At 42.9% G+C, this 25,211-nt stretch overlaps 2 protein-coding genes across 4 annotated transcripts in view; one reads left to right on the top strand and one right to left on the bottom strand.

Annotated features, from left to right (window-relative positions):
- Positions 1-8,224: 8,224 nt before the first annotated feature.
- On the top strand, positions 8,225-18,241 carry AKTIP (AKT interacting protein). Of its 3 annotated transcripts, none has more exons than XM_049863838.1 (10): positions 8,225-8,341; positions 11,515-11,626; positions 12,804-13,009; positions 15,249-15,313; positions 15,399-15,499; positions 15,949-16,037; positions 16,113-16,211; positions 16,307-16,414; positions 17,227-17,287; positions 17,456-18,241. In XM_049863838.1, exons 2-10 carry the CDS (start codon positions 11,585-11,587, stop codon positions 17,561-17,563), a joined length of 879 nt encoding a protein of 292 aa, XP_049719795.1. In that variant the 5' UTR covers positions 8,225-8,341; positions 11,515-11,584; the 3' UTR covers positions 17,564-18,241. The 3 variants fall into 3 exon arrangements, with proteins under 3 accessions (XP_049719795.1, XP_049719792.1, XP_049719794.1); XM_049863835.1 differs by having other exon boundaries at positions 17,453-18,241; XM_049863837.1 differs by lacking the exon at positions 8,225-8,341 and adding an exon at positions 8,348-8,787 and having other exon boundaries at positions 17,453-18,241.
- Positions 18,242-18,299: 58 nt separating this feature from the next.
- The window catches only part of RBL2 (RB transcriptional corepressor like 2), a 55,054-nt gene continuing 48,142 nt past the window's right edge, over positions 18,300-25,211 (bottom strand). Inside the window, exon 22 of the mRNA XM_049863834.1 lies at positions 18,300-19,835. Coding sequence (XP_049719791.1) covers positions 19,665-19,835 — 171 coding nt within the window. The 3' untranslated portion in view covers positions 18,300-19,664. The remainder of the gene's footprint in view (positions 19,836-25,211) is intronic.

Below are 25,211 nucleotides of genomic sequence, written 5' to 3'. Positions count from 1 at the left end.
CTCTGAGTAATACACACAGGGTGTTTAAGGCATCTTAGATGAACCCATAACCCATTGCCGTCGAATCGATTCCGACTCATAGTGACCCTGTAGGACAGAGTAGAACTGCCCCAAAGGGTTTCCAAGGAGTACCTTAACCACTGCGCCACCGGGGTTTCCTCTTAGATGAAAGGCTCAGTAAAAATGTTTCTTTTGAATCCACCCCTCACCTCCATGTGCTTAAACTGTAGGTGAGGGTATTACCCTGTTTGAGACCACTAAGTACCCTGTTCAGGGGGCATTGGTGGCTCAGTGTTAGAATTCTCGCCTTCCATGTGGGAGACCCAATTTGATTCCCGACCAGTGTACCTCATACACAGCCACCATCGTCCCTCAGTGTGGCTGTGATGCTGAGCAGTTTTAAACAGAGCTTCCAGACTAAAATGGACTAGGAAGAAAGGCCTGCAACCTTCTTCCAAAAATCACCCAGTGAAAAGCCTTTAAATCACCCAAGGTCCGATCCCATTTTGCATGGTGTCCCCATGAGTAAAGGACCAATTCCACAGCAGCTAACAATAACAGCACCTTGTTTAAGGGAAATAAAACTCTTCTAGGCATGAGTTTTTTTCAGGAATGCAAATATAGGATTCTTCTAAGGGCATAGATTTGTTTAAAAAGTCTTCATAATATTCTCTATGAGAAACACCTAGGTGAATTGTTTTCGCTGCTTGCATTCTTCCTTATATCCATCAGAGGGCACTCCACCACTTACCACGAGGAGTTCAAGTCCACACCCCTGGGTTTTATATATGTTTATATAAACTTGCACAATGCCTTCCTTCCCAGGCAGACTTGGAGCCAGCAGTAGACTTGGTAGAGGAAAATTTGACCGCGTGTCAACTGGAAGGGGAAGGGCCAAGTAAATGACGTCAGGAGAGGCTGCTGCCTGTTTCTGGGGAAAGTACATTCATATGAACCTGTTAGGATGTGCAGCAGTGGTCTCTCTGCTGTCACCTTTGTGTAGATTCATATTCAAGAAAGCAAGCGATGGCATGTTTCGTTTTAATATTCCTACAAGCAATCTTTATTCCCTTCTCTCCACACTCGGGCACGTTAGGGAACATTTTGTACCACGTCCCATCAAAGAACAGGGGAAAAAATTAACGTTCTTGAGAGAGTGGACAGCGTACTTGTTATTAGACACCTACGGCCTTCGGCTCCACCTGTTCCCAGATTTCCCACAATAAGGCTTACTGCATGTAGGATGCAGCAGATATTTAAGCGTAAACTGCACCAACACCGTCTCGAAGATCCCACTGCTTCCCTCACCAACATTCACTGGGACAACAAGCGCTGCTCGCCACCTAGTGTCCTCTGAGCCACATTCAGTTTCTTTTTAGTTTGGCTTCAACTTGACTAGCCTGAAGTATCCAGCAAGTGGCCCAAAGAACAAGTCTGGACTCACTGATATTTATGAGAACAAAGCCATTGATAGCAATTCAGTGTTAAAGGAAGAACACGGGAATGGCCAAAATAACTGAGAACTTCAAAATTTAATATATGCAGCGCCAGATATTCAAGTATTTGGCATTAGTGCAGAGCACACTTCTGTTTTAAATTGTTGGTTCCAGCATGACCATTGGGATTCAGTTCTACGAAAGCAGTCGTTCAAAGAGTCATCATAACTCTCTTCATCCATTAAGTCCTCCTGCCCAAAATGCCAAATCTAAGCAGAACTTCAGACCTCACAGTTTGTAAGAAATAACAGGGGTAGAAGATTAAGTTAAACAACATCACAAGGAAAAAGTCAGCCAAACACAGAATATGGAATATCTTGGTCTGTTTAAAAAAAAAAAAAAAAAAAGTTGGGAGGACTGTTCTAGAATAAAGAGATTAAAGAGACATAAGGACCAAATGCAATGAATGAATCTTGATGGGATCCTGGTTTAGAAAAATCATAAATATAAAAGTTGATTTTCAACTTTTTATTGAAGTGAAATTCAAATCACATAAAATCAATTAAGTGACATTCAGTTCATTACAGTGTTGTCCAGTCATGACCACTATCTCATTTCAGATTATCTTCACATCAGAAGAAAACCCCATACCCACTAAGCACTCGCTCCACATTGCCCGCTACCCACAGCCTCTGGCAACTACCACTTTGCTTTCTGTCTCTATGGATTCGTCTATTCTGGACGTGTCATAAGAACGCAATCATGCAGTATGATTCCAGCTTTCGCTTAGCATGATGTCTGTTTATCTATTTATTCATTCATTCATTTTTCTAGCTGCTTTCACTTAGCATAATATTTATCTACTTATTTATTCAATCATTTTTCTAGCTTTCATTTAGCATAATGTTGAGTTATTTATCTAACTACTTCTTTATTCATTTATTTATTAACTTTTTTAAATTAATATTTTATTATGTTGAAGGTAAAAATTTACCCAGCAAATTAAGTTCCCATTTAACAATTTCTACACAAATTATTCAGTGATGTTGGTTAAATTTTTCACAATGTGTCATCATTCTCCTTCATTCCGTTCTGGTTGTACTACTTCCAGTATTCTAGTTTCCTTGCCCTCCTTACCTTCTCATCTTTGCTTTAGAGTCATTTTCGGGCATTTGGTCTCCTATAGATGATTTTTCTTAAACAAGCTCGTTACTCATGGGTGATATTCTTTATGAGTCAGTCTGTTATCTGGCTAAAAGGAGGCCTCGAGGGATAATTTCTGTTTAAGGTTTAAAGCGTATCTCAGATAGTTGTTGTTGTTAGTTGCCTTTGAGTCAATTTTGACTCATGGTGACCCCATGGTGCAGCGTAGAACTGCTCTTTAGGCTTTTCAAGGCTGTGACCTTTGAGAAACAGATCGCCAGGCCTGACTTCTGAGGCTTCTCTAGGTGGGCTTGAACTGCCAACCTTTCAGTTAGTAGAACAGTGCCTGACCATCTGCACCACCAGGGAGGGACTCCTGTATGAAAACTGGGGCAATTTAAATAGGCCTGGCATAGAAGGAGGCTAGGGACTTACAGTGAATTTTCTCAGGATGATTATAGCTCTGTATTTCTGCAGAATGCCCGTGCTTTTAGGAGACACACTGAGGCACTTAGGGTTAAAGGCCATAACGACTGCAGGGAAAAAAAAGAACTTTGATGTTGGTTGCCATCGAGTGTTGTTGTTGGTTGCCGTCGAGATAATTCTGATTCATGGCGGCCTCATGTGTTACAGAGTAAAACTGCTCCATAGGGTCGTCTTGGCTGTAATCTTAACGGAAGCAGATTGCCAGGCCTTTTCTTCCGTGATATTGATGAATGGGTTCAAACTATCACCTAAGGACCTAAAAAGACAAAGAAAAAAAAAAAAGATAGAAAAAGGAAATTAGGCAAAATTAAGGATGCTTGCTGTACTTCTCTATATGACCGAAGGTTTTCATAAGAAAAAGTTGGAGTAAATGATAGTGATAATGTCATTTGATTTGGGGAGGGGCTCTGAAAATTACTGAGACTGTCTTTAACAAATCACTACTTCCTGTTTAAGTTAGGAAGGTATCCCTGGCTGGCATAGTGCCCTGCCCACAGCAAACCCAGAATTATTTGTCAACAAATGAATATCGCTTTCTCTCTCTTTGGTTTTCTTTTTCTGGATCTGCTGGTCTAGTGAAAATCAACATGTAGCCTTTATCATTGTTCCAAATGCTTTGAAACCACAGAGTGAGGTGGTTTTCCAAAGATAACGTCCATCAAAGAGAAGATTGCTCTTGTGGCTTGTGGTATAGTCAGCAGCATGCTAAGAGCCGGTGGTTATTCGTATTGCCATGCCATGTTCAAAGCACTGCTTGATCATGAAAGGAAATCAATTCCCTTCCAGGCCCTGTATAAGCAGTAACGTTTATTTGTTGCTTTCCCTTAGGCATAAATATTTAGTGGTCCATCAGCTACTCTGATTTTGTTTTGACATGTGGTCTGCCTGTAACATTCATCCTTCCCTCCACGCCTCCATCCATCTACCCACCCACTCAACAGCTGAGAATTATGGGGAAGAGGACAGGAAAGAAAACGTGATGCAACCAAAAAGTAGGAACACATTCGTGATGTTGTGAGCCAGAACCGTGATGATCAGTGAGGATGTAGAAAGGACAAAGAGCACATTCTCCTTCTGTAGCAGTGTTTCTCAAACTTCACCAATTCTAAAGAATTCCATTTGTCTGCCATACCTGAGGATCATTATTAGTGAATGGACTATTAACTATTTAATATTTTTTCTTAAATCCATTTGCTTAGAAAACAAACGAACAAACTTAAATGCCTGCTTTGGTCTCAAACATTAAACCCATTGCCGTCTAGTCAGTTTCAACTCATAGTGACCCTATAGGACAAGTAGAACTGCCCCATAGGGTTTCCGAGGCTGTAGTCATTACAGAAGCAGATGGCAATGTCTTTTCTCCCATGGAGAAATATTACTGGCCATAAAAACCATGGTTTTGATGTGCTGATTATATTTTTTCTATGACATATTAACATAAATGCCTGGCTAGATAATCAGCTTGTTATCCTGAGTGATAATTGTAATCAATGTACCACACTGTATAGGAATCTACCTTTCAGAAAAGGATTTAAGGATAGATTGACCTGAAAGCATTGACTTATATGCACACACACACACTTCAACTAAGCATTATTTTGCCCCTTTGGTCTTTTAAGGCCTTTAGCAGTAGCGAGTGATTTAAATTGTTTTATAGAATTGATTTTCCAGGCCCCAAAGGGAGAATGAATACTTTGAGTATTTTGCTGGCTAGAACATGAGCAGGAATCCTGAAAACTCATAGATCACATACCTAGTAAGTCCTGATGAAAAATGAATGACTCTTTTGACACAAATATGGTATCTGATATGCTTCTAAAATTTAGAGTAACAAATGTAATGTGAAGTTATGGAAAATGTTTTATAGTTAAGGTTTAGGGTCAGTTGGGTTTTTTGTCAGTACTTTATAATCTAGTCTTAAAGAAATATTACCTTGAGGCTGTCTCCTTTTTTCCCTTTGAATAAATCATCCTGATTTGCATGATGAGCTAATTTCTTGATGCGCAACTGCGGGTGTACAGGTTGGTAGGCATTTTAAATATAGTCACTCTATCCTTCACCTGGAGCCTTGGTGGCGCAGTGGTTAAGAGCTTGGCTGTCGACCTAAAGGTTGGCAATTCAAATTCACCAGCCATTCCTTGGAAACACTATGGGGCAGTTCTACTCAGTCCTATAGGGTCTCTATGAGTTGGAATTGATGCGATGGCAATTGGTTTGGTTTGGGTATCCTTCGTTTGTCAAATATTTATTGCATACCTATTATTATAGCCAGGTGTTGGGCTGGATGTGGGGAGGCAATGGAGAACAGACAGACATGGTGCCTGACTCATGGAGCTCACAGTCTAGATGATGTCACGTCATCTCCGAGATCAACAGAAAATTGGCCTGAGGAAGTGTTTGAGCTGAGATTTGCTCACCTAGAACAGGGAAAGAGAAGGGAACATCCAACACGAAGGCACCATCCTGTGGTGGCAAACAAAGTAAGGGAGCATAAATCCTGCAAGGAACTGAAGAAATGCCTGAGTGGCTGGACCCTGGGGGCAGGTGGGCCTGGACAGCTGTTGGCCCTGCCATTCTGGGCCCATAGCCATTGTAAGGAGCTGGGACTTTGCCTAAGGGCAATGGGGAGCCATCAAAGGGCTAGAACTCCTCACCAAAATTGAGGCTCTATCAGCAATGAAGAAGTGGAAATGGGTAACAGGTACATTGGCAACATTGCTTGCAGAAACATCCCAAGCATGACCTAGCCAAGACAGAACTCATTATTTACTCATTCCCTTCATTCTCAAACTTGCTTATGGTCCACTGTTTTCTCATCTCAGTGAATGGCGTCATCATCTAGCCAGTAGCTCAAGCCAAAAATCTAAGCATCGTCGGTGATAACCTCCTTGTTCTTCTTCCTCCCATATTGCAATCCATGGCCAAGCCCTGTCCATTCCACCTCCTCGGTATCTCTGGAACTCATGCACTTCTCCATCTCCGCACCAAATTCATGCAGTCATCTCTTACTTGAACTATTGCAATGGTTTTCCAACTCCTCTCCTACTCCATGGTACAATCTGTTCTCCACTAGCCACTGTCTTTTTTATATTGGTTGAGACTGATATTAAGGGGATTATAACATCCCTAAGTATATTCAGACCAGACAAAAGGAAGTGGCTCAGGGGTGTTTTCAGCTGGGGGAAGAAGCCGGATTTCAGAAACAACCCTTGGGATTAACATCAGGAAAGTTTGGCTTCTTACCATTTTACCAAGTAGATCATTGCCAGAATCTCAGAGGCAACCAATAATAAATCATCTGGTCAGAGAATATTTCCCCTTTTCTGAGGGTAAGATGCTGTATTAGAAGGTGTGGCAGAGAGCAAAAAGTCAGTGCCATGAATGTCCATGAGAAAGGGTAGAAAACTTTTGGGGGGCAGGGTTTTTCATGGGTATTTAGAATTCCAATGTCAGAGGCTGGAGGGACTTCTCAAGAGGAGGCACCCCTGACAGGGAACACAGCAGAGAGTCCCTGATGGAACAGGAGAAAAGTAGGGTGCCAAACTCAAATTCTAGTAAAAAGACCAGATTTACTGGTCTGTCTGAGACTGGAGTGAACCCAGAAGACAAGGTCCCCAGGCTTATCTGTGAGCCCAAAAGTAAAACCATTTCGGAAGCCAACTCTCGAGACAAAGATTAGAGTGGACTATAAGACATGAAATGATATCTGTGAAGAGAGTGCTTGTTAGCTCAAGTAGATACGTGACACTAGGCGGGCAGCTCCTGTCCCGGAGGCGAGATGAGAAGGCAAAAAGGGACAGGAGCTAGGTGAACAGACACAGGAAATCTGGGGTGGAAAGGAGTGTGCTGTCACATTATAGGGAGAGCAACTAGGATCACGTAACAATGTGTGTGTACATTTTTATATGAGAAACTAACTTGAACTATAAACTTTTGCTTAAAGCACAATAAAAAAAATTTATATATATATATATAAACACACACACACACACACACGAAGCAGGCACGATTATGAGAACAGGCCTGGAGGTGTGAATGCCGATGGCAGCCGTCACAGAATTGGTCTGGAGTCAGGCGTGCAGAGTGACGAGGTCCTAGGGAATTCGGTCTGAACAGGGTGTGCCTTAATGGCTGGACTGAGTTTAGATTTTATTCAGTATGAAATGGCCCCCGTTGAAGGCTTCTGAGCAGTGAAAAGTTATTCGTGGTAAGGGTGTTTCAGGTCAAAGTGAAGGCTGATAGGTTTTTTAAAAAAAGACCAGGGGCAACGTTGCCATGCGGGAGGTTCTCAAACTTTGGTGCGCACCAGAATCGCACTGTTAAAATGGGAACTGGTTTTTAAAAATGTAGATTTTTGGTACTCGCTGCCCCCCAGATTTGGATTCTAGACGTTTGGACCGACGTGTACGTTTTTTAAAACCTCCCCTGGCAGCGACAGGAGATGACTGGAAGTTTGGCTCTCATCACCCATCTCCAGTAGCCCGTCCTGCTTTGCTAAGGAAAACGGACGTGTCAACTTCGTGTGAAGCGCTCTTCCACTTCCAACCTGACAACCTCCCCTCGGGCCCGCCCCTTCCAGGCCCGCCTGGGACCCCCGAGGAGTCAACGTGGCGGTGCCACCCGGAACCATAGAACGCAATGTTCCGAAGGTCCCGGGGCCAGGTGGCCGTCAGGCGTCGCCCTTGCCGTAACCAGTGGCCCAACATTTGACCGTCTGGTCCCCAAAGCCCCTCTTGGGGACAGCAGCCCAGAGCCGGGCCGTACCCGGCCCAGGCTGAAAAAGCCCGCAGTCACAGGCTCCCTGAGTGGCTGGAAAGCCTGTCCGCATAAGCTGCTAGGCGGGGCTCCGCAGTGATTGACGGGCGCCGTGGCCAATTATGTCCGAGCGCTTGTTTGTCCCCCTCCTCCAACTGCCCAGACAGGCCGATACTTCCGTGATGGCGAGGTAGCCCCGAGCGCTGTCATATAAGGGGGAGGGTCAAGTGCGGCCCCACCCGAGCGGAGCGGATTGGATTGGCAGAACGGAGTGCCACCGGCCAAGGCCCCCGGAAGAACGCTCTTGACGGGCAGGTGCGGGAGCCACTTGGCACCAGGAGGCTGGGGCGGAAGCGGCGAGGCCGGGGGCGGAGCCCGACGCCAAGGGAAGGGCGGGGCGGGGAGCGGGCAGGGGCCGGGCAGGCGCTGCGGCTGGAGATGCTGTCGGGCTGCGACCGCGCTCGGCCGCCAAGCGCGTTGCGTTGAAGGCAACCGGGAGAGGCGCGCTGCCAGGCCGTCCGGTAGGTACGCGAGGGCTAAGGAGGCCTTAAACCCTGGCTCTTGGCGTTGGGCTCGGCACTTGTCTGGCCTACCGAGCACTCCCGACTCCACAGCGACGGCGGCCGCGCATGGACACGGGGACTGGCCGGGCACCTGTCCGCGTTTGCAGGCACCTGCTGCGCGCTGGTGGCTGCCCAGGCCTGGCCCTGGGGACTGCGGCGGGAGCTGGGCCAGGCTGGCGTGGAGGCGGGCCTGTCTGCTCGCCCCGTCTGGGGCCCGTCCTCTCCAGCCCAGTCCCTGTGTCCTCACTGAAGGGGGCCGTCGCCGAGCTCCGAGGCCCTCAGCCGCCGCCGGTGGGCCTCGCCGGCCCGGGTCGGCTTCGCGGGCCCGGGTCGGCCTCGAGCCCTCGTCTTGAGATCGCAGCGAGGCCAGGACGTGGCCTCTGCCATGCAGCACCTCGAGACAGGTTTGTCCAGATTCTCTGTGTGCGCGAAGATGAGTTTCCGCCCTGGGCGAGGGCGCCTGTCCGAGGCCAGCTACCTGTCCGGGAGCTGATGCCCATCTGGGACTGGGTCGTTTTTGTCTTTGTCCCTGCACCGTCGCCTAACTTGGAATTTATTAAGCGTCTTTCAGGATGGTATTAAGTTAATGCCTATGGGGCACCGGGGCGCATAGGAGAAACAGCAGTCATCTCCAGTTTGGGCTCGTGCCATGTATGGGTCTCAGCTGTATAAAAGAAAACAATCATGTTTTGTTCCTATGGCCAAAGGAGCAGAAATTCTAAAATTGTTCCCAGTGACTAGGACGTATTCCTTGTATCTTCCTTCCATCTATGGCGCTACTGTTGGAAAATACCCGAAAAGTAGAATATGATTTCTCTTGGTGATTGCGTGGCTGCTGGAAACGTTTGATTTAAAAATCTATCACAAGGGTAGGCAGTAGTAGACAAAACCTTCTGCTTAAAGATTGGAGGAACTGGGGGCAAGACTCAAAGAGTCTTCTTCAAGGCCCAGTCATGCAGTCATAATCAAACAGGGCACTGGGGCCCAAGGAGTGGGAGTCCTGCTAAATCAGGTCTGTCCAAGTCAATAGTGTGATGTTGTACAGTACTGCTGGATCTGAAAACCTGTATTGTTTTCATTTGGGCCAAACGTGAACATGCCCGCACACATTTTTGATGTCCACCTATTTTCATCTGTGTCATAAACCCAATGGTGTTGAGTCAGTTTGGACTCATAGCAACCATCTGCATCATAGTCACCTTGAAAGAGAGATTTGCAGAGAGCTGTTGCTGCTTTTTGGATCTAAGTCAGCAGGTGAGTGGAAGAACCGGGTTCTTCATTCCTCTGATGTCATTACTGGGTGGCCTCATCTCTTGGAAAGCCAAACAGCAGGCACAGGTACCGGTGGAGTATGGGAGACCTGGTACCCACCCCAGGAAGTCAGGCTAGGCAGAGAGAGAACATTATTGGTGATTAGAGATGTTTGGTACATGGCTCTCTGCTGATTGGCTTATGAATTTAGTAAAATGTTGCTAAATTTTGACCCTTTCACCTTACACCCTTTTTATTGGTGTAAGTAGGAATTCAGAGAAGGAGCTTAAATCTGTTTTAAATCTTAACAGCCTGGGAAGAAGTCACCAGAGCAGAGAAGTTGCTGTTCTTACTGCTCAGCTGGCTTCTTTTCCTTTGCCTCTTCTTTGTATTTTTAGTAAATGACCTACTGACTTTGTGACCTTTGAGACATGTTGTCTGATCTACTGCTTGAATCTTGTTGTGGCAGATTTGTGCTTGTAAAATGTCTTTTTTATTTACACTCCTCTGTTGCATCTGTATGTATTGATTGGCAGTTCCTTAAATGCCTAATCCTGCAGTTTTCCATATTTTTAGCAGCTGAAAAAGGCAGTTTTATCCGAATGATTGGACAGAACAGTTAGCCGTGACTGCCTATCAAGATATGCGTGCTGTACCCTCCCTCTCTGCTCTTATTTCTTTGGCTACTAGTTTCCTTGGAGTCATTCTGTCCTCAAGACAAGTAATTTAAGATACTTTTAAGTCAGCCACCTTGGAATGTCGTCATTGTTCCCAACACCCTAGGAACGGTGATACAGCTTTGGTGTATGTGGGTACAGTGCCTTCTGAACCTGTCTTTTCCAAGAGTTAAAGGCCTGGATACTATGCTAGTAGCAAGTGTCGTAGTCCATATCTTCTGAATTTTTCGCACCAAAGCCAAACTACCGCTGGATATTCTGATCTGTGGACAGGGACCCAGTTCACAGACTCCTGCAGGTATCTATAGTAGGGGAAGGGAGTGGAGCCAGAAGAGGAGGCAATATTGAAAGAAACAATTTCTGAAGATATCAGAAGACTTCCCCCCACCTAGGTTTATAACTATATATTATATACTGTTTTATTGTTACCTCTGTTTAGACTTTTTTTATGAACTCTTTTTTTTCTGGTGCTTTAAGTGAAAGTTTACAGTTCGTTTCTCATACAAAGGCTTATACACACATTGTTATGTGATGTTAGTTATCTCCCTATAATGTGACAGGACACTCCCCCTTTCCACCTCGGATTTCCTGTGTCCATTCAACCAGCTCCTGTCCCTTTCTGCCTTCTCAGCTTGCGTCCAGACAGGAGTTGCCCACTTAGTCTCATGTACCTACTTGAGCTAAGAAACACTGTCTTCACGAGTATCATGTTATGCCTTATAGTCCAGTCTAATCTTTGTCTCAAGAGTTAGCTTCAGGAATGGTTTTAGTTTTGGGCTAACAGAGTCTGGAGGCCCTGTCTTCCGGGGTCCCTCCAGTCTCAGTCAGAACATTAAGTCTGGTCTTTTCACTAGAATTTGAGTTCTGCATTCCACTTTTCTCCTGCTGTGTTGGGGACTCTCTGTTGTGTTCCCTGTCAGGGTGGTCACTGGTGGTTAAAAAAAAAAAAACATTGCTGTTGAGTCCGTTTCGACTCACAGTGACCCTATATGACAGAGGAGAACTGCCCCATAGGGTTTCCAAGGAACGCTTGGTGGATTCAAACTGCCAACCTTTTGGTTAGCAGCCGTAGCACTTAACTACTATGCCATCAGGGCTTCTAGTTAGAGACTATTTAGAGTGTCAGATTTCGTTCACAAGCATTTCAGAATTCTTAACTGTTGGTGGTGTTATGTTTTTATGTTTTCCCCATCTTTTTTTAAGGTAAAGTGAATGCTAAGGACCAGAATTTGATGACTCAGACCACTGAATTTCTTTGTTCGGAAGACACGTTATGAACCCTTTCTGGAGCATGTCTACAAGCTCTGTACGCAAAGTAGGTACAGTCGAGAGATTTAGTGAGGAAACCCATTTGCTTCTCGGTTAGGAAAAAGGGCCATAATAGAGGCCAAAATAACTCATACCAAAGTTGCTTATAATTTTTATGGAATTACCTGGTTTTTCTGGTTTAGGTTTACTATTGAGAAATAATAATTTTGTCAGCTAAAGTTGGTTTCTGACACTGAGATTGTGTCTCCAGTAGAAATCTTTCTGGTAATCCCAGTGCTGAGATTCAGTTTATGGGTACACACATGAGATCTGTGACACATCACTGTAGTAGGTTTTGTACTAAACTAAAAGTTAGATCCCCTGTTTAGAGAAGACTTGGAAACGGCCAGTCCAATGTGGTCAAGTCAGACTGGAAGACACTAGGTGAATTTTTCTAAATAAAATATTTATTTTTTTTGTTGCAAAAATAATACATTTTCACTTTAGGAAAGCTTAAAACATGCAGCTAAGCAAAAAGAAAATAACCCATAATTCTCTAAGAGAACACTGCTGTTAAACATCTTTTTTTCTATACATTTTCTACGCAGCTACTTAAAAAACCCTTTGGTTGTACGTGAGCCAAGGAAGCACCTCTGAGATGGCAGTTTGGCCTCTGACTTATTAGATCTTTGTCATGGCAGTTTATGCTGGTGGTATTCCAAATATGGGAACACAGCCTTTAGGAACAAGATCAGGATCAGACCCAAGTAAACAAGGGGCCAGCTGCTTGGTTCGTTTCTAACCCAGGTGTTAACATCATCAGGTAGTACCTAATTTTAGTCGTCCATACTCTTGACTTTATGTTGAACTTCTTAGCACCTGACTGTCTACAGTACCAGGGTGCAAGGGGACTTTTCTAGGTCTTCTACAGCGTTTAATGCTGGGGAAACCCGTTCCCCTCTTTTGGGGGGAGGGGCATCAGGGGAAGCCATGTCTTTCTCTGGTTCAGTTAATCCTGGAAATCCTGGCTTTATTGCCCGTAGAGGATACAGCTGTGGAAAAAGTTTTCGGAAGATTTTACTCTTGCTTTAGCTTTGTTCTACTCTTTGTAGGGCCTGCCTGCTCTCGATCATGGTGTGACAATGTCCTTGTAAAAGAGTAATTCCAGCTTTTAGGTCATGGAGTTAAGATTATACTCTCGTGATTTAAGAATCAGCCTAACAAACATTCTTTGTCTTGAATAGCGATCTGATGGTGAGGAGAAGACATTAACAGGGGACGTGAAAAGCAGTCCTCCACGCACCGCCCCCAAGAAACAGCTGCCTTCTATACCCAAAAACGCTTTGCCCATAACTAAGCCTACATCTCCCGCCCAAGCAGCACAGTCAACAAATGGCACACATGCTTCTTACGGACCCTTCTACCTGGAATACTCTCTTCTTGCAGAATTGTAAGTTCTCAACAAGTTATTTAATTTCGAATGATCCTTAAGGCAATGTATGTCATTTATTCTGATGGCTTCAGTAAATGGCAGTCATTAATTTCAAAGCTCGGTTCACCCCGCCCCCCATTATGAGCTTTAATGTATGGAAACTGTGGAGGTGATTGCTTGTGGTGTATGTGTCTTAACCAAGACCTAGGTAGTTACGTAAGTATCCTCTCTTCAATATAACGATTCATACTTGGTGCTTGGGTAAATAAGATTTAAAACCAGACGTGTGCCTTAATTTCCACAGCTGTTTTGGAGAGAAAGAGGAAGAAGAATCTAAGATTTATGAACCTACGGTAGGCCAGGACCTTAATAACTTCAGTTTGGTCTTCCTTTTGAACTTTATATGAAGTGAGGAATTCACCTCCTGAAGAGGCTTTTGTAGGGGGCAGGCCAGTGGAAGGGTGGCATCTGTTATTTCTTTGGTCAGACTTACCACCTTGTGGGAGGCATCTGGACAGGCTGACCACCACCTGAGATGGTGGTCCCAGGAGGGAGAGGTCAGGAAGCCAGACCTTAGATAGAGGTCGGCAGTTGGAGGAGCTGGAGACACTGGCTTGGAGATGAGAAGATGTAGCACGTACTTACTAAAACCATCCTCATCTTGAAAGTCTGGTATTAGAAAGGTGATTTGACTTATTCTGTATGACCCCCGAGGGCAGAACCGGGTAATTACAGGGAAGTTAGATTTGGGCTCCATGTTAAGAACCTGACTAGTCACGGAATTCCAAAATTGGACTAAAAGTTGCACAGATCTGTAGCGAGTAAGGAAGTAGGCACTTGTACAGAGGGGCTTAGTAGTGACTCACAGCACCTGGCACGTTACAGGGGCTCAAAATCAAGTGACTTTAGATGGCGTTTGCCTTGATCATTTGTTAGAAGGATATAAAATTTGGAGAATTCTCAGTAGCCATCATTGTAAAGTTCCTTTGTATATGAAGTTATTTTAAAAGCACTGTGTACCCATCCCTGTCTGTGTATGTGTGTTGCAGAGGGTCTGAGGCTGCAGTGTAATTGACTGGCTGTGATTTGGTAGCAGCGGCCCCTTCAGCTTTACAATCAAGGCCTTGTGCTTGAGCCTGGGCAGGGAGTTGGGGCAGGCTTCTATCGTAGTGATTAAATCTGCTCTCTGTAGCAGACCACAAAATTGCTTTTTCTGGCAGATCAGACTAGTAGATAATCTGCCAGCCACTGCTGCTGCTGAATTTTAGCAATCTAAAAGCGGAACAGATAACTACTTTTAAAAGGTTAAAAGTAAGCAAGTACCATGGCCAATAGGTAGTAAAAACAATTGACAATGGCCCAATAAGCTACTTCTGGATAAAATTCAAGATTGGCGGGTTAATGTGTTTTCAGGCTCTAGGAAAGCATTGTTCTTCTCAAGGTCTGGTCAGAGCCTTACTTATGTAGGCTCACAGCTGCAGGGACCAGAGCAGAGTGGCTGTCAGTGGGTAACTAAGTTCCAGAAAAGCCAGTGGGCCCTTCCTGGCAGTGCTCCTGTCTTCCACACTCCCCATTACCCCACCCCCGTGGGGCCCGCAGAGTGCGTGGGTCGGAGTTTTGGGGGCGACTTGGGAGCAGAGTACAGCACGAGAGCCCCACATTGATGCCTGCCTTTACCAAATAACACTGCAAATCAAAAACTGCCCTCCGCTGCACGATCTGCTGATTCAAACTCGAAATGACACCTGAGTGACAGCAGTGCCGTGGAATTTTTATCAGATTACCTAAAATGGCATTTTAAAATGACTTCTGAATGTGTGTGTGAAATCTGGCCATCTCCAGTCACACAAGCAATAACAATTTTACAAATACTCTCATTTATTTAAATCAGGCTGCACTACTCAGAATTACCTAAGACTGGTTTCCAAGGTGATGTTTTGGGGAAGCTGTGGTTTCTGGAGGAAAACCTGGTCCTTGCGTGTCCTTTTTGGCTTTACTTTCTCAATCTGGGGCCCTTTTTTGGCTCGTGTCTCTCCTGTGAGATCGTGTTAGGAAGCCAGTACCTGGGCAGCAGCCAGGCCGGTGCTCACTCAGCGTGCCCAGCGACAGATTATGGCAACTGGGCGTGTGTGCCTGGGACATCGGCTACCTCTGGCGGGACCATCCCTTGCCCCCAAAAATGATCATGGGGTGGTTTGCTCTCTAAGCATGTCATTTACATCCAGACAAGTTAATTATTCTGCTGCTTCTCTTCTAGTACCTTGGTTGTGAAGCAGAAGTTACCAGGAGTCTATGTGCAGCCATCTTACCGCTCTGCGCTAAGTAAGACGAAGAGTCACTCTTATAGCCTATTTATGGTTCCTCTGACACACACATAAACCTTAACCATTTTTATTTTTTCCTACAGTGTGGTTTGGAGTCATATTCATACGGCACGGACTGTATCAGGATGGTGTATTTAAGTTTACAGTTTATATCCCTGATAACTACCCGGATGGGGACTGTCCAGTAAGTAGAGATAGGCTGGCTTAAAGAGCTTAGAGATTTCCTAATAGTTCTATGATTTCAGTTTTCCAGAATGCTTGTCTGCCCCCTAGTCGTTGAGGGGATTTTTTGCTTTGCAGCCCCTTCTGTCGGGCTGTCCTCTGCCTATAGCTTTGTTTCTCTGCCCAAGGTGTGCAAGTGAGGCTGGAAGCTGCACCCCAGCACTTACTATGTGAATGGCGGTCATGGTGCTTTAGGGGAGGAGAGTGACTGTTGTTTTCATTGCAAAATTCATTTTACAGGAAAATGGTCAAAGCAGTTAAGTATCCCTCTTGAGGCTGCTTTTTGACTTTTAACGTATGTGACTGCCTTGTTCCCTTGAAGCTCCCTTGACGACTGTCTCTCTGGGTCTAATAAGCTGTGGGTTTTCCTCCACTGCTTCCATTAAAGGATATGTCTCTTTTTAAATACAGCGCTTGGTGTTTGATATTCCCGTCTTTCACCCGCTTGTTGACCCCACCTCAGGTGAACTGGATGTGAAGAGAGCGTTTGCAAAATGGAGGTTAGTAACTAAGTGTTTCTTCTAATGACGTCAGACCGCAGTGGGGGCCTCAGTAATGGTGCACTTTCCGTTCAGGCGGAACCACAACCACATCTGGCAAGTGCTGATGTATGCAAGGCGAGTTTTCTACAAGATCGATACGGCCAGCCCCCTAAACCCAGAGGCTGCAGTACTGTATGTCACTTTTGCTCTGTCATTTCAGAAAAATTGGAAAATGCAACTAAGTAGATTAAATTGGTAACTTTTTTATTATTTAAACTGTAACACAGGTACGAAAAAGATGTTCAGCTTTTTAAAAGTAAAGTGGTTGACAGTGTTAAGGTGTGCACGGCTCATCTGTTTGACCAGCCTAAAATAGAGGACCCTTATGCAATCAGGTAGGTGCAGTGTCCTTTGATAGACTGCACCTTTGCAGTGCTGTGTCCCCGTTTCCCAGGAGTCTTAGGATGGTGGTTTGAAAGGGATATGTATAATTTGTTACCTACAACCCTTATAACATGGTGTCACCTTGATTTCTGAGGCCTGCTGGACTCTTAAACAAGAACTTGACTTTGTCTGACACATTGTGCCAATAGCAAGTCCTATGGTGCTTTTGGTTTCCTAAGGGTCCCTGTAACGTGCTCATCCATTCACATCTGGACTTTTCAGTTGGCAGTTTTGGCTGGAGCCCCTCTTGAGCTGCCACACTGACATTCAGACATGGTGAAAGGACGGAGATGGAACAGTGTATGAGGTGGGGGGTTCCTCCCGCACTGATATTCACTGTTGGGGACAAGTGTCTGGGAGAACACCGACATCTGACGGACTGGTGATTTAGCTCTTTGGCAGCGCTGGCACTGTGGACAGGCAGCATAGTTCAGAGCACGGGCTCTGCTGATAGACTGGCATTTAGCTTTGGTGACACAGTAGTGACTAAATTTTACTGTCTCTCACTTTCTTCATCTTTAAATAGTACTAGGGATTGTTGTGAGGCTTAAATGAGACAACCCATGTAAAGTGCTCTATAAGGGATAGATACATGAGAAAATCATTTGGATGTCTAAAATTACATGTTGACAACTGATTATTAAAAGATCACTTTTTAAAAAGTATTCCTTAAGTTTTATTTGTTAGGGGTACTGGCTTAATTATTGAAAAACTGACGTTGAGTTAGCCAAAAGCAGTTTTCAATATTTTTCTCTCCCTTCAGCTTTTCTCCATGGAATCCTTCTGTACATGATGAAGCCAGAGAGAAGATGCTGACTCAGAAGGTAAGTGGATAACCATTTCTGAGATGGTTAACTCACTGTTTCTTTTCTACAATGTCTTACTAGGAGACCACTCGTTATATACAAACAACTTTTTGGGCAACCAGTCTGTACAGTGCTGAACTTCCCTCAGTGTGTTTTTTAATGCCTGTTTTTGATTGTGCCTAGAAGAAGCCTGAAGAGCAGCACAATAAAAGTGTTCATGTTGCTGGCCTGTCCTGGGTAAAGCCTGGCTCAGTACAACCTTTCAGTAAAGAAGAGAAAACAGTAGCAACCTAAGAGGTGGTGAATCGGGTGCACCGTGCACTTTCCTGCTGGACTCTGGCCTAGTTAAAGCTGACCAATGGCAAAGGACTGCCTGAAGAGTAAAACTGTGTGGACAATGACAGAGATCAGTGTTTTCCATGCACGCTTAGGTTCGAACAGCAGGGTTTGGAAACCTCTCTTTAAGTAATGCATTACTTCTGTCAGAAGTGTCTTTAGGGTGGTTATCTAGTTCAGTACTCCAAATTGTTGGGGACCTTGAGACTTAAATATTTTTCTGAACATAATGCTAAAGGTAAGTTGCGTTCATTTAAGCTGATGCTAGAGTAGGAAGAGTTCAACACTACAACTGGCTTTTAAATCGGTGGTTTCAGGTGTACATATGTTAGCATGTGGGGAGAAGAGAGCAAGTCCCATGGCTCAGCACCTTTAAGCAGAAGAGCCTTTGAAATGCAGTCCCAGCCTGCTGTCTTACTGATTGATAAACTGCTGTCACTGGGGTACATAGTAGTTGAGTGAGAGGAAACCAGACACTTATTCATAGTGGTTTGTTTGTTTTTTTTAAGCAAATGACTTATTGTATTTTTATGGCAGGAGGGAGAAAAAGTGTTAAAACGGTTTCTAATGAAGTCAGATATTTAAATGATGAATGACTAATGTGTTTAGTAGAGACAAAATAAACTAATAAATGATTGTTCTTTGTCATTTATGCAGGAAACTAAAGACCTTTCCCTCAATATAACTAAACAGATCAGTTTATAAATGGCTTTATTGAAAAATACACTTATTTTCATATAAAATTACAGTAGCAGTAAGTATCTTAAGAGCTTTTATAAATATTTCTGTAGAACACTATTCTCATTGAACAGTGGAAGGTCCGTATTTCTTTTGGAGCAATATGAAGTTACCTAGTAACTCTTTATACTGATTTCAATTTACAATTGAATTTTCTCCCTAATAAGATTATTAATTCAACTTTAAAACTGCCGGGAATAGGAATGATTAATAAAGGTATAGATCGATAATTCAATAGCTGTTAAATAACATTTTCTAATTTGTATAAACGGTACTATGTACTAATGAAAACCTAAATTCTCCAGTCTTTTTAAACTACCAGGAACATACCCAAAGATACCATAAAATACATCACCTTAATAGACAGGTCTTCTGGATAACTACCTCCTAAAGGAAGAGTCATAATTTTTCACATTAATACCCTTAATTCAACTTGATTTAAAATCTTAGCCAGCTGATCCCTATATAACAGCAACAGAAACTGGAGAATTTAAAATTACATGCCCAAAAGGCGGCTACTGGGGCTTTAGCATTCAGTTTTTTTTAAAAGTAGAAAATGATAAAAGAAGATAATGGATATTTAGCCTAGAAGTTCAGTACTTAATAAAATTTGCATTGTAGAAAGTGCCATGGCAAATATACAGCAGAATCTGAGTTAAAAAAAAATCATGCTTTTTACAGCCCTAAAGTGCCACTTGTATACAAGTTCACTCACACATTGCACAGCTGAACAACCAAGCACTTTCCACACTGCACCACACCTACTGGGAGAGCACTAGACACAGGGAACGAGGGCTGATGACCAAGCACTGCCGAATCTGGGTTCTCCCTTGTTCTGTTTCAGGAATGTAAAAAATCTCACACTCCTACAAAGTGATGGAGGACAAAATACCTAGTTTTTTTTGTTTTTTGTTTTTCGCTTTGCATGAGGACCAGAGGTGACCACAAAACAGGTAGGAATGAATCTGAAATACAGTTCCTCTGTTGGAGCATGTCAACAGAAATTTCTAATACACATATTTGAACTTGCTTTGTTCTTTGCAATATTTGTGAAAGCTTTGCCCAATAGTTAAAAATCCAGGTTTGGATTCTAAGCAGCCTTGATGGTAAGCATTGAATGGTAGACAAAAAGACAGTTGGGATAAATAAAAGTATTGTGAGGATACTGGAAGGAATAAGTTCAAAATCTCACAGAAACTTCTCTTCATCCTTCTGACACGCACTAGTTGATAGGCTGGGTTAAGGAAGAGAGCCCCTAGTGTGCATCAAAGGCTGCTAACCAGAGTTGGTGAAAAGACAGTTCCAATGCAAAAGACTAACCTCAGTGGGAACCTCGATCATTAGCTACATCTTGCAGGCGGCGTAATAAGGCAGAATGGTTTTCTGGGCACATTCTTTTTGCAGGTGATTCACTTCCATCTTCCAAAAGAATCCCTCTCTTTTTGGTTGGAGTTTCCCCTGTCCGTATCATACTGTTAATTTCTCTCAGTCTCTATAGTGGGGAAAACAGTAGATAAAAAAAAAAAAAAAAAAAAACTTTAAAATGCTAACGCACATTAAATCAGATCATCTCAAATGAGTCAAACAGTTTACCTTGAAGAGCATGGACACCTTGTACAGAGAACAGAACCACTAAGATTCACTTTGCTAATGTCACTTAACTGGCAGGACTGACTAACTGGGGGGGCAGAATATTTCTATCTTTAAAAAGCTCCATAGGTGATTTTGAGCTACACGTTTCTACAATGTGGACGAGTTCACAAATTTGTGATTTTTAAAACAGTTACAGAGCATGTTACTGTGCCATATTTCATCACTCCCTTTTAAGTCCATAGTGCTTTTAAAATAGAAAGCATTCAGCATAAAGCACAGAGCAGTACTCCCCTCCCCTTTTTCAGTCTAGTGTTACTCCATTTTTAGCAGCCATCCTCAGCTGGGATTTCAGAGAAGCCTTCATTCCCTAAGGCGTCCATGATCAAGAGTGGTACTAATTAGCATGATCTAGAATGGTACAAGTTATATCATTCTTGGGAGAAGTGAAAAAAGATTTATGCAGCTTCGTTCTGTGGTTGAGATAAGGAGCCCCGATGGAGAAAGGCACTGCTGAAGTGTAGGGAGACTGACCCTTTTACAGTGCCTTCAGGCTTACATTTCTCCAAAGCCCCAAAAGTCAGTTATCCTATTAGTTTCTGGTAGCTTACTGGTTTAAACTATTATTTTAATGTGATGCTTCACGTTCCATGTTTCCTTATGGAAAGTATAATAAGCACATTCACATATATTCATTGTAGAGAACAGCAAATATACCAAAGTAGAAGGAGGAGTTGTGAATCCCCACATACCCATCACCCCACAGTTTCCCACTCTTGTTGGCTTATTTGACCTATAATCTCATTCATTTTTTAGTGTATTCTGCATGTTTTGACTAATAGATAGTCATTTAACAATCACACTACAGTTCCTTCACTCCAAAAAATCCCTTCATGTCCCCTTACAGTTAGCTCACCCCCAAGCAACCACTGATGGTTCTTGTCCCTATAGTGGCGCCTCTTCCAGAACGTCACAGAAATGGAATCATAGTTAGTAGCAGCCTGTTGAATCTAGTGTCTCTCACTTCAGCATTAATGCATTTGAGATCTATTTATGTTGTTCAGCGTATCGTTGTTGTTAGGTGCTGCGGAGTCGATTCCAATTCACAGCAACCCTGTGTGATAAGAGTAGAACTGCTGTATAGTGTTTTCTAAGCTGTAATCTTTATGGGAGCAGATTGCTAGGCTTTTCTCCCGTGGAGCCATTGGGTGGGTTCCAACGGCCAACCTTTCGGTTAGCAGCCAAGTGCTTAACTGTTGCACCACCAGGGCTCCTTTAGTGTATCAGTAACTCTTTTTTATTGCTAACTAGTAGTCCACTGTCTGGATGTACCACAGGTTTGCTTATTCATTCATTAGTTGAAAGATATTTAGGTTGTTTTCCACTTACTGGCAATTAGGAATAAAGCCGCAGTAACGTTCACGTACGTGTTTCTGTGTGAACATGTTACAGTTGACCTGGCTGTGAACACCTAGGAGTGAGATTACTGGTTTGTATAGTAAGGGTATGTTTAACTTCATGAGAAACTGCCAAACCGTTGTCCAGAGAGAGTGGCTATGCCATTTTGCATTCCCACCAGCAATGTATAAAAGTTCCAGTTGCTCCACATTGTTGGCAGAACTTGTTACTGTCATTCAAAAAATTGTTAGCTAGGCTAATAAGGATGTAATATGTCAAGTGTGTTCAAATCTTTTGCCCTTTTTAAATTTGGTTATCTTCTTACTGAGTTTCGATAATTATACATTCTAGAAACAAATCCTTTATCTGATATAGGATTTGCAAACACTTATCTCAGTGACTTGTCTTTATTCTCTCGTAGTGTCTTTTGAAGAGCAAAATTCTTACTTTTGATAAAATCCAACTTTTTAATCATCTTACATGAATCCTCTTTTACTGCTGTATTCTAAAATCCTTCCATAACCCATGATCACAAAGATTTCCTCCCATGTGTTCTTCTAAAAGTTTTGTAGTTTTAGGTTTTATTTTACATTTAGTTCTGTAATCCATCAGAGTTAATTTCTGTATATGGTATAGGGTATAAGTGTTCATTTCTAAGATAACCAAAGTAAGGGACCCTTTGTCCTTGGCTCTGGAGAAATAGGGATGCTTTTGTCTGAGAATTCGTGCCGGCCGCACCTGAGAGAGAATTCGTGCCGGCCGCACCTGAGAGAGAATTCGTGCCGGCCGCACCTGAGAGAGAATTCGTGCCGGCCGCACCTGAGAGAGAATTCGTGCCGGCCGCACCTGAGAGAGAATTCGTGCCGGCAAGTCAGAGCCGGCCAGAACAGAAAAGACTCAGGTGAGAGGCCGATGTCAGCTAGCCTCAGGAGGCATGATTTAGCCTATTAAGCAGGACTGGCCAACAAAAACCCTGATCACAGAGGCTCAGAAAGCTTCCTGGTTGACAAGAATTTCTGCTCTTAGAAGGGTAGGGCATCCCCTGCGACACAGAAGTTCGGTGTTGGGAACCCTCCCAGACCTCACCTTATGCGCCTCTTCTTAGCTATAATAAATCTGTAGTCATAAGTATGGTATTAAAAAAAAAAAAACAACAATGCCACCAAGTTGATTCTGACTCATACTAACCCTATAGGACAGTACAACTGCCCCATAGGGTTTCCAAGGGTGTAATGTTTATGGAAGCAGACTGCCACATCCTTCTCCCATCGAGCGGCTGGTGGGTTCCAACCACTGACCTTTTGGTTAGCAGCCAAGCCCTTAACCACTGCACCAGCAGGGCTACTCAACTGAATTCTGTGAGTTGTTCCAGTGACTTACTAAGCCTAACGGTGTAGTGGGAGCCGGCAGGTCAGAAAATAATGGTCGAGCTTGTGGCTGGCATCCTTAAGGGTTAAGCATCTGCCCATCTGGCAGTCTGTAGGACAGTGTCCTTTTAACTTGTGAGCTCTGACCTAGTTTTGGGTGGCCAGGGCCAGACAAAGTGCAGTGGGGGTAGCTGGTGATGGGAATGGAGAAGTAGGAATGGATCAATCTCCACATTTTGGGATTGGATTCAAGCCAGTCCTTACCATGCAACATCTAATTGTTGCCATGCCGTATGCTGAAAGAGCTATTTTTTCCCCCACTAAATTGCCTTTGCACCTTTGTCAAAAATCAGTTGCCCATATACAGGTGAGGAGCCTATTTCTGGCCTCAGTTCTGTTCTGCTGATCTATGTGTTTATCCTTTTGCCAGTGCCACACCGTCTTAATTATTGTAGTTTTCTTTGTCGTAAATCTTGAAATCACTGAGTCCTCCAACTTTGTTCTTTTTCAAAAGTGTTTTGGCTATTGTAGTTCCTTTGCTTTTCCATATAAATTTTAGAAGCTGAATGCATCAACCACTCGTGCCACACGGGGACTTCTTTTCATTCCATGGACATTGGTATTTGTCTCCATTTTCTCAGTCTTTAATTTCTCTCACCAATGTTGTATAGTTTTTCACAATACAGGCCTTGCACATCTTTTGTCATATTTATCCCTAAGTAATTTTTTTATGCTATTGTAAATAATGCTTTTAAGATTTTACTTCTGACCGCTCGTTGCTAGTATGCAGAAATAACATCTGACTTTTGTATGTTGGTATTTTGTCTTTTTACCTGGCTAAACTTATGTAAGTTACAAACATTACAGATTCTTTGATTTTTCTGTGTAGAAAAATCATGTCATCTGTGAAGAAGAGAGTTTTATTTCTTCCTTTCTATTCTGTATGTCTTCTTAACCTTGCCTTATTGTGCACGCTAGGCCTCCAGTACAGGAGTGGTGAGGGCAGACATCCTTGTCTTGTTCCTTAGGCATTTGTCATCTTTCACCATCAAGTATGATGTTAGTTGTAGATTTTTTTTTAAACATCCTTTTTGTCAGATCGAAGTTCCCTAAGAGTTTATTATGAATGATTGTTAGACCTTTTCATCAGATGCTTTTCTTCATCTATCAAGATGATTTATCATCTTCAATTTTTGGAAGTTTATATAGAGATGGTTTTATTTCTTCCTTAAATGTTTGGTAGGATTCACCATTGAAGCCATCCAGGCCTGCAGTTTTCTTTGTTGGAAAGTTTATGAACTACAAATTCAATTTCTGTAATAGATACAGGGCTACTATTTCTGGATAGTGTTTTGGTAGTTTATTATGTCTTTTAATCATTGAATTTATGGGCATAGACATTATTAATCTTTTATTATCCTTTTAATGTATGTAGGACCTGTAGTGACATCCCTTTTTTCCTGATAAGTCTGCCTACAGCTTTATTTTGTCATCTTTAAAAATAAAAATCCAGCTTTTGATTGCCTTGAATTTCTTCGCTGTTTTTCAGTTTTCTATTTGGCCGATTCCTACATTTTTTCTAGTTTAAGGTGAAATCTTAGGTCACTAATTTGGGACATTTTCTAACATAGGTGTTTAGTACTATACATTTCCCTCTTAGCACTGCTTTAGCTGCATATGTTGGGCTTACATTTTCATTCAGTTCAAAAATACTTCATAATTTTTTCTTTGACCCATAGAAGTATGCTATTTAGTTTCCAAAAAATTGGGTATGTCTAAATATTTTTGTTACTCATTTCTGATTTAATTCCAATGTGGTGGTCTCTCTTTGGTAAATGTTCCATGTGTAACTTGGTACTCTTGCAGTGTTTTATAAATAACAAGTTGGTTGATAATAATATTCAAATATTGTATATCCTTACTGAATTTCTCTACTTGTTCTACTCGTTCAGTGTTGAATCTCTGGCTGTAAGTTGTAGATTTATTTAGGATTATTTCTTCTCTATCATTAGGATATAACCCTCTTTATCACTGATAATATTCTGTGCTATGAAATCTACTTTCTGTAATACTAATTTAGCCACTTCAGCTTTCTTTTAATTGGTGTTAGCATGGAATAGTTTTTCCATCCTTTGATGCCTAATTCATACACATACAATTAACCCATTTAAAGTGTAGAAATTCACGACTTTTAGTATATTACCATACTCAATTTTAGGACTCTTTCATCACCCAAAAAAGAAACTCCATACACATTTAAGCAGTCAGTCCCATTCCCCCCAATTCTAGGCAACCACTTTCTGTCTGTGTTGTTGTTAGTTGCTGTTGAGTCATTTCAGGCTCAGGGCTACCCCATGTGTGTCAGAGTAGAACTGTGCTCCATAGGGTTTTTCAGAGGCAGATCACCAGGCCTTTCTTCCAAGGCATGTCTTGGTGAGCTGCTAAACTTTTGGTTAGCTGCTGAGCACGTTAACAGTATGTACCACCCAGGGACTGCTATTAAGAAAAACAGT

Source organism: Elephas maximus, chromosome 21, assembly GCF_024166365.1.
Source record: "Elephas maximus indicus isolate mEleMax1 chromosome 21, mEleMax1 primary haplotype, whole genome shotgun sequence".
Classification (NCBI taxonomy): domain Eukaryota; kingdom Metazoa; phylum Chordata; class Mammalia; order Proboscidea; family Elephantidae; genus Elephas; species Elephas maximus.
The sequence above is the reverse complement of the archived record's forward strand: the minus strand, read 5'-3'. Positions and strand labels throughout refer to the sequence as shown.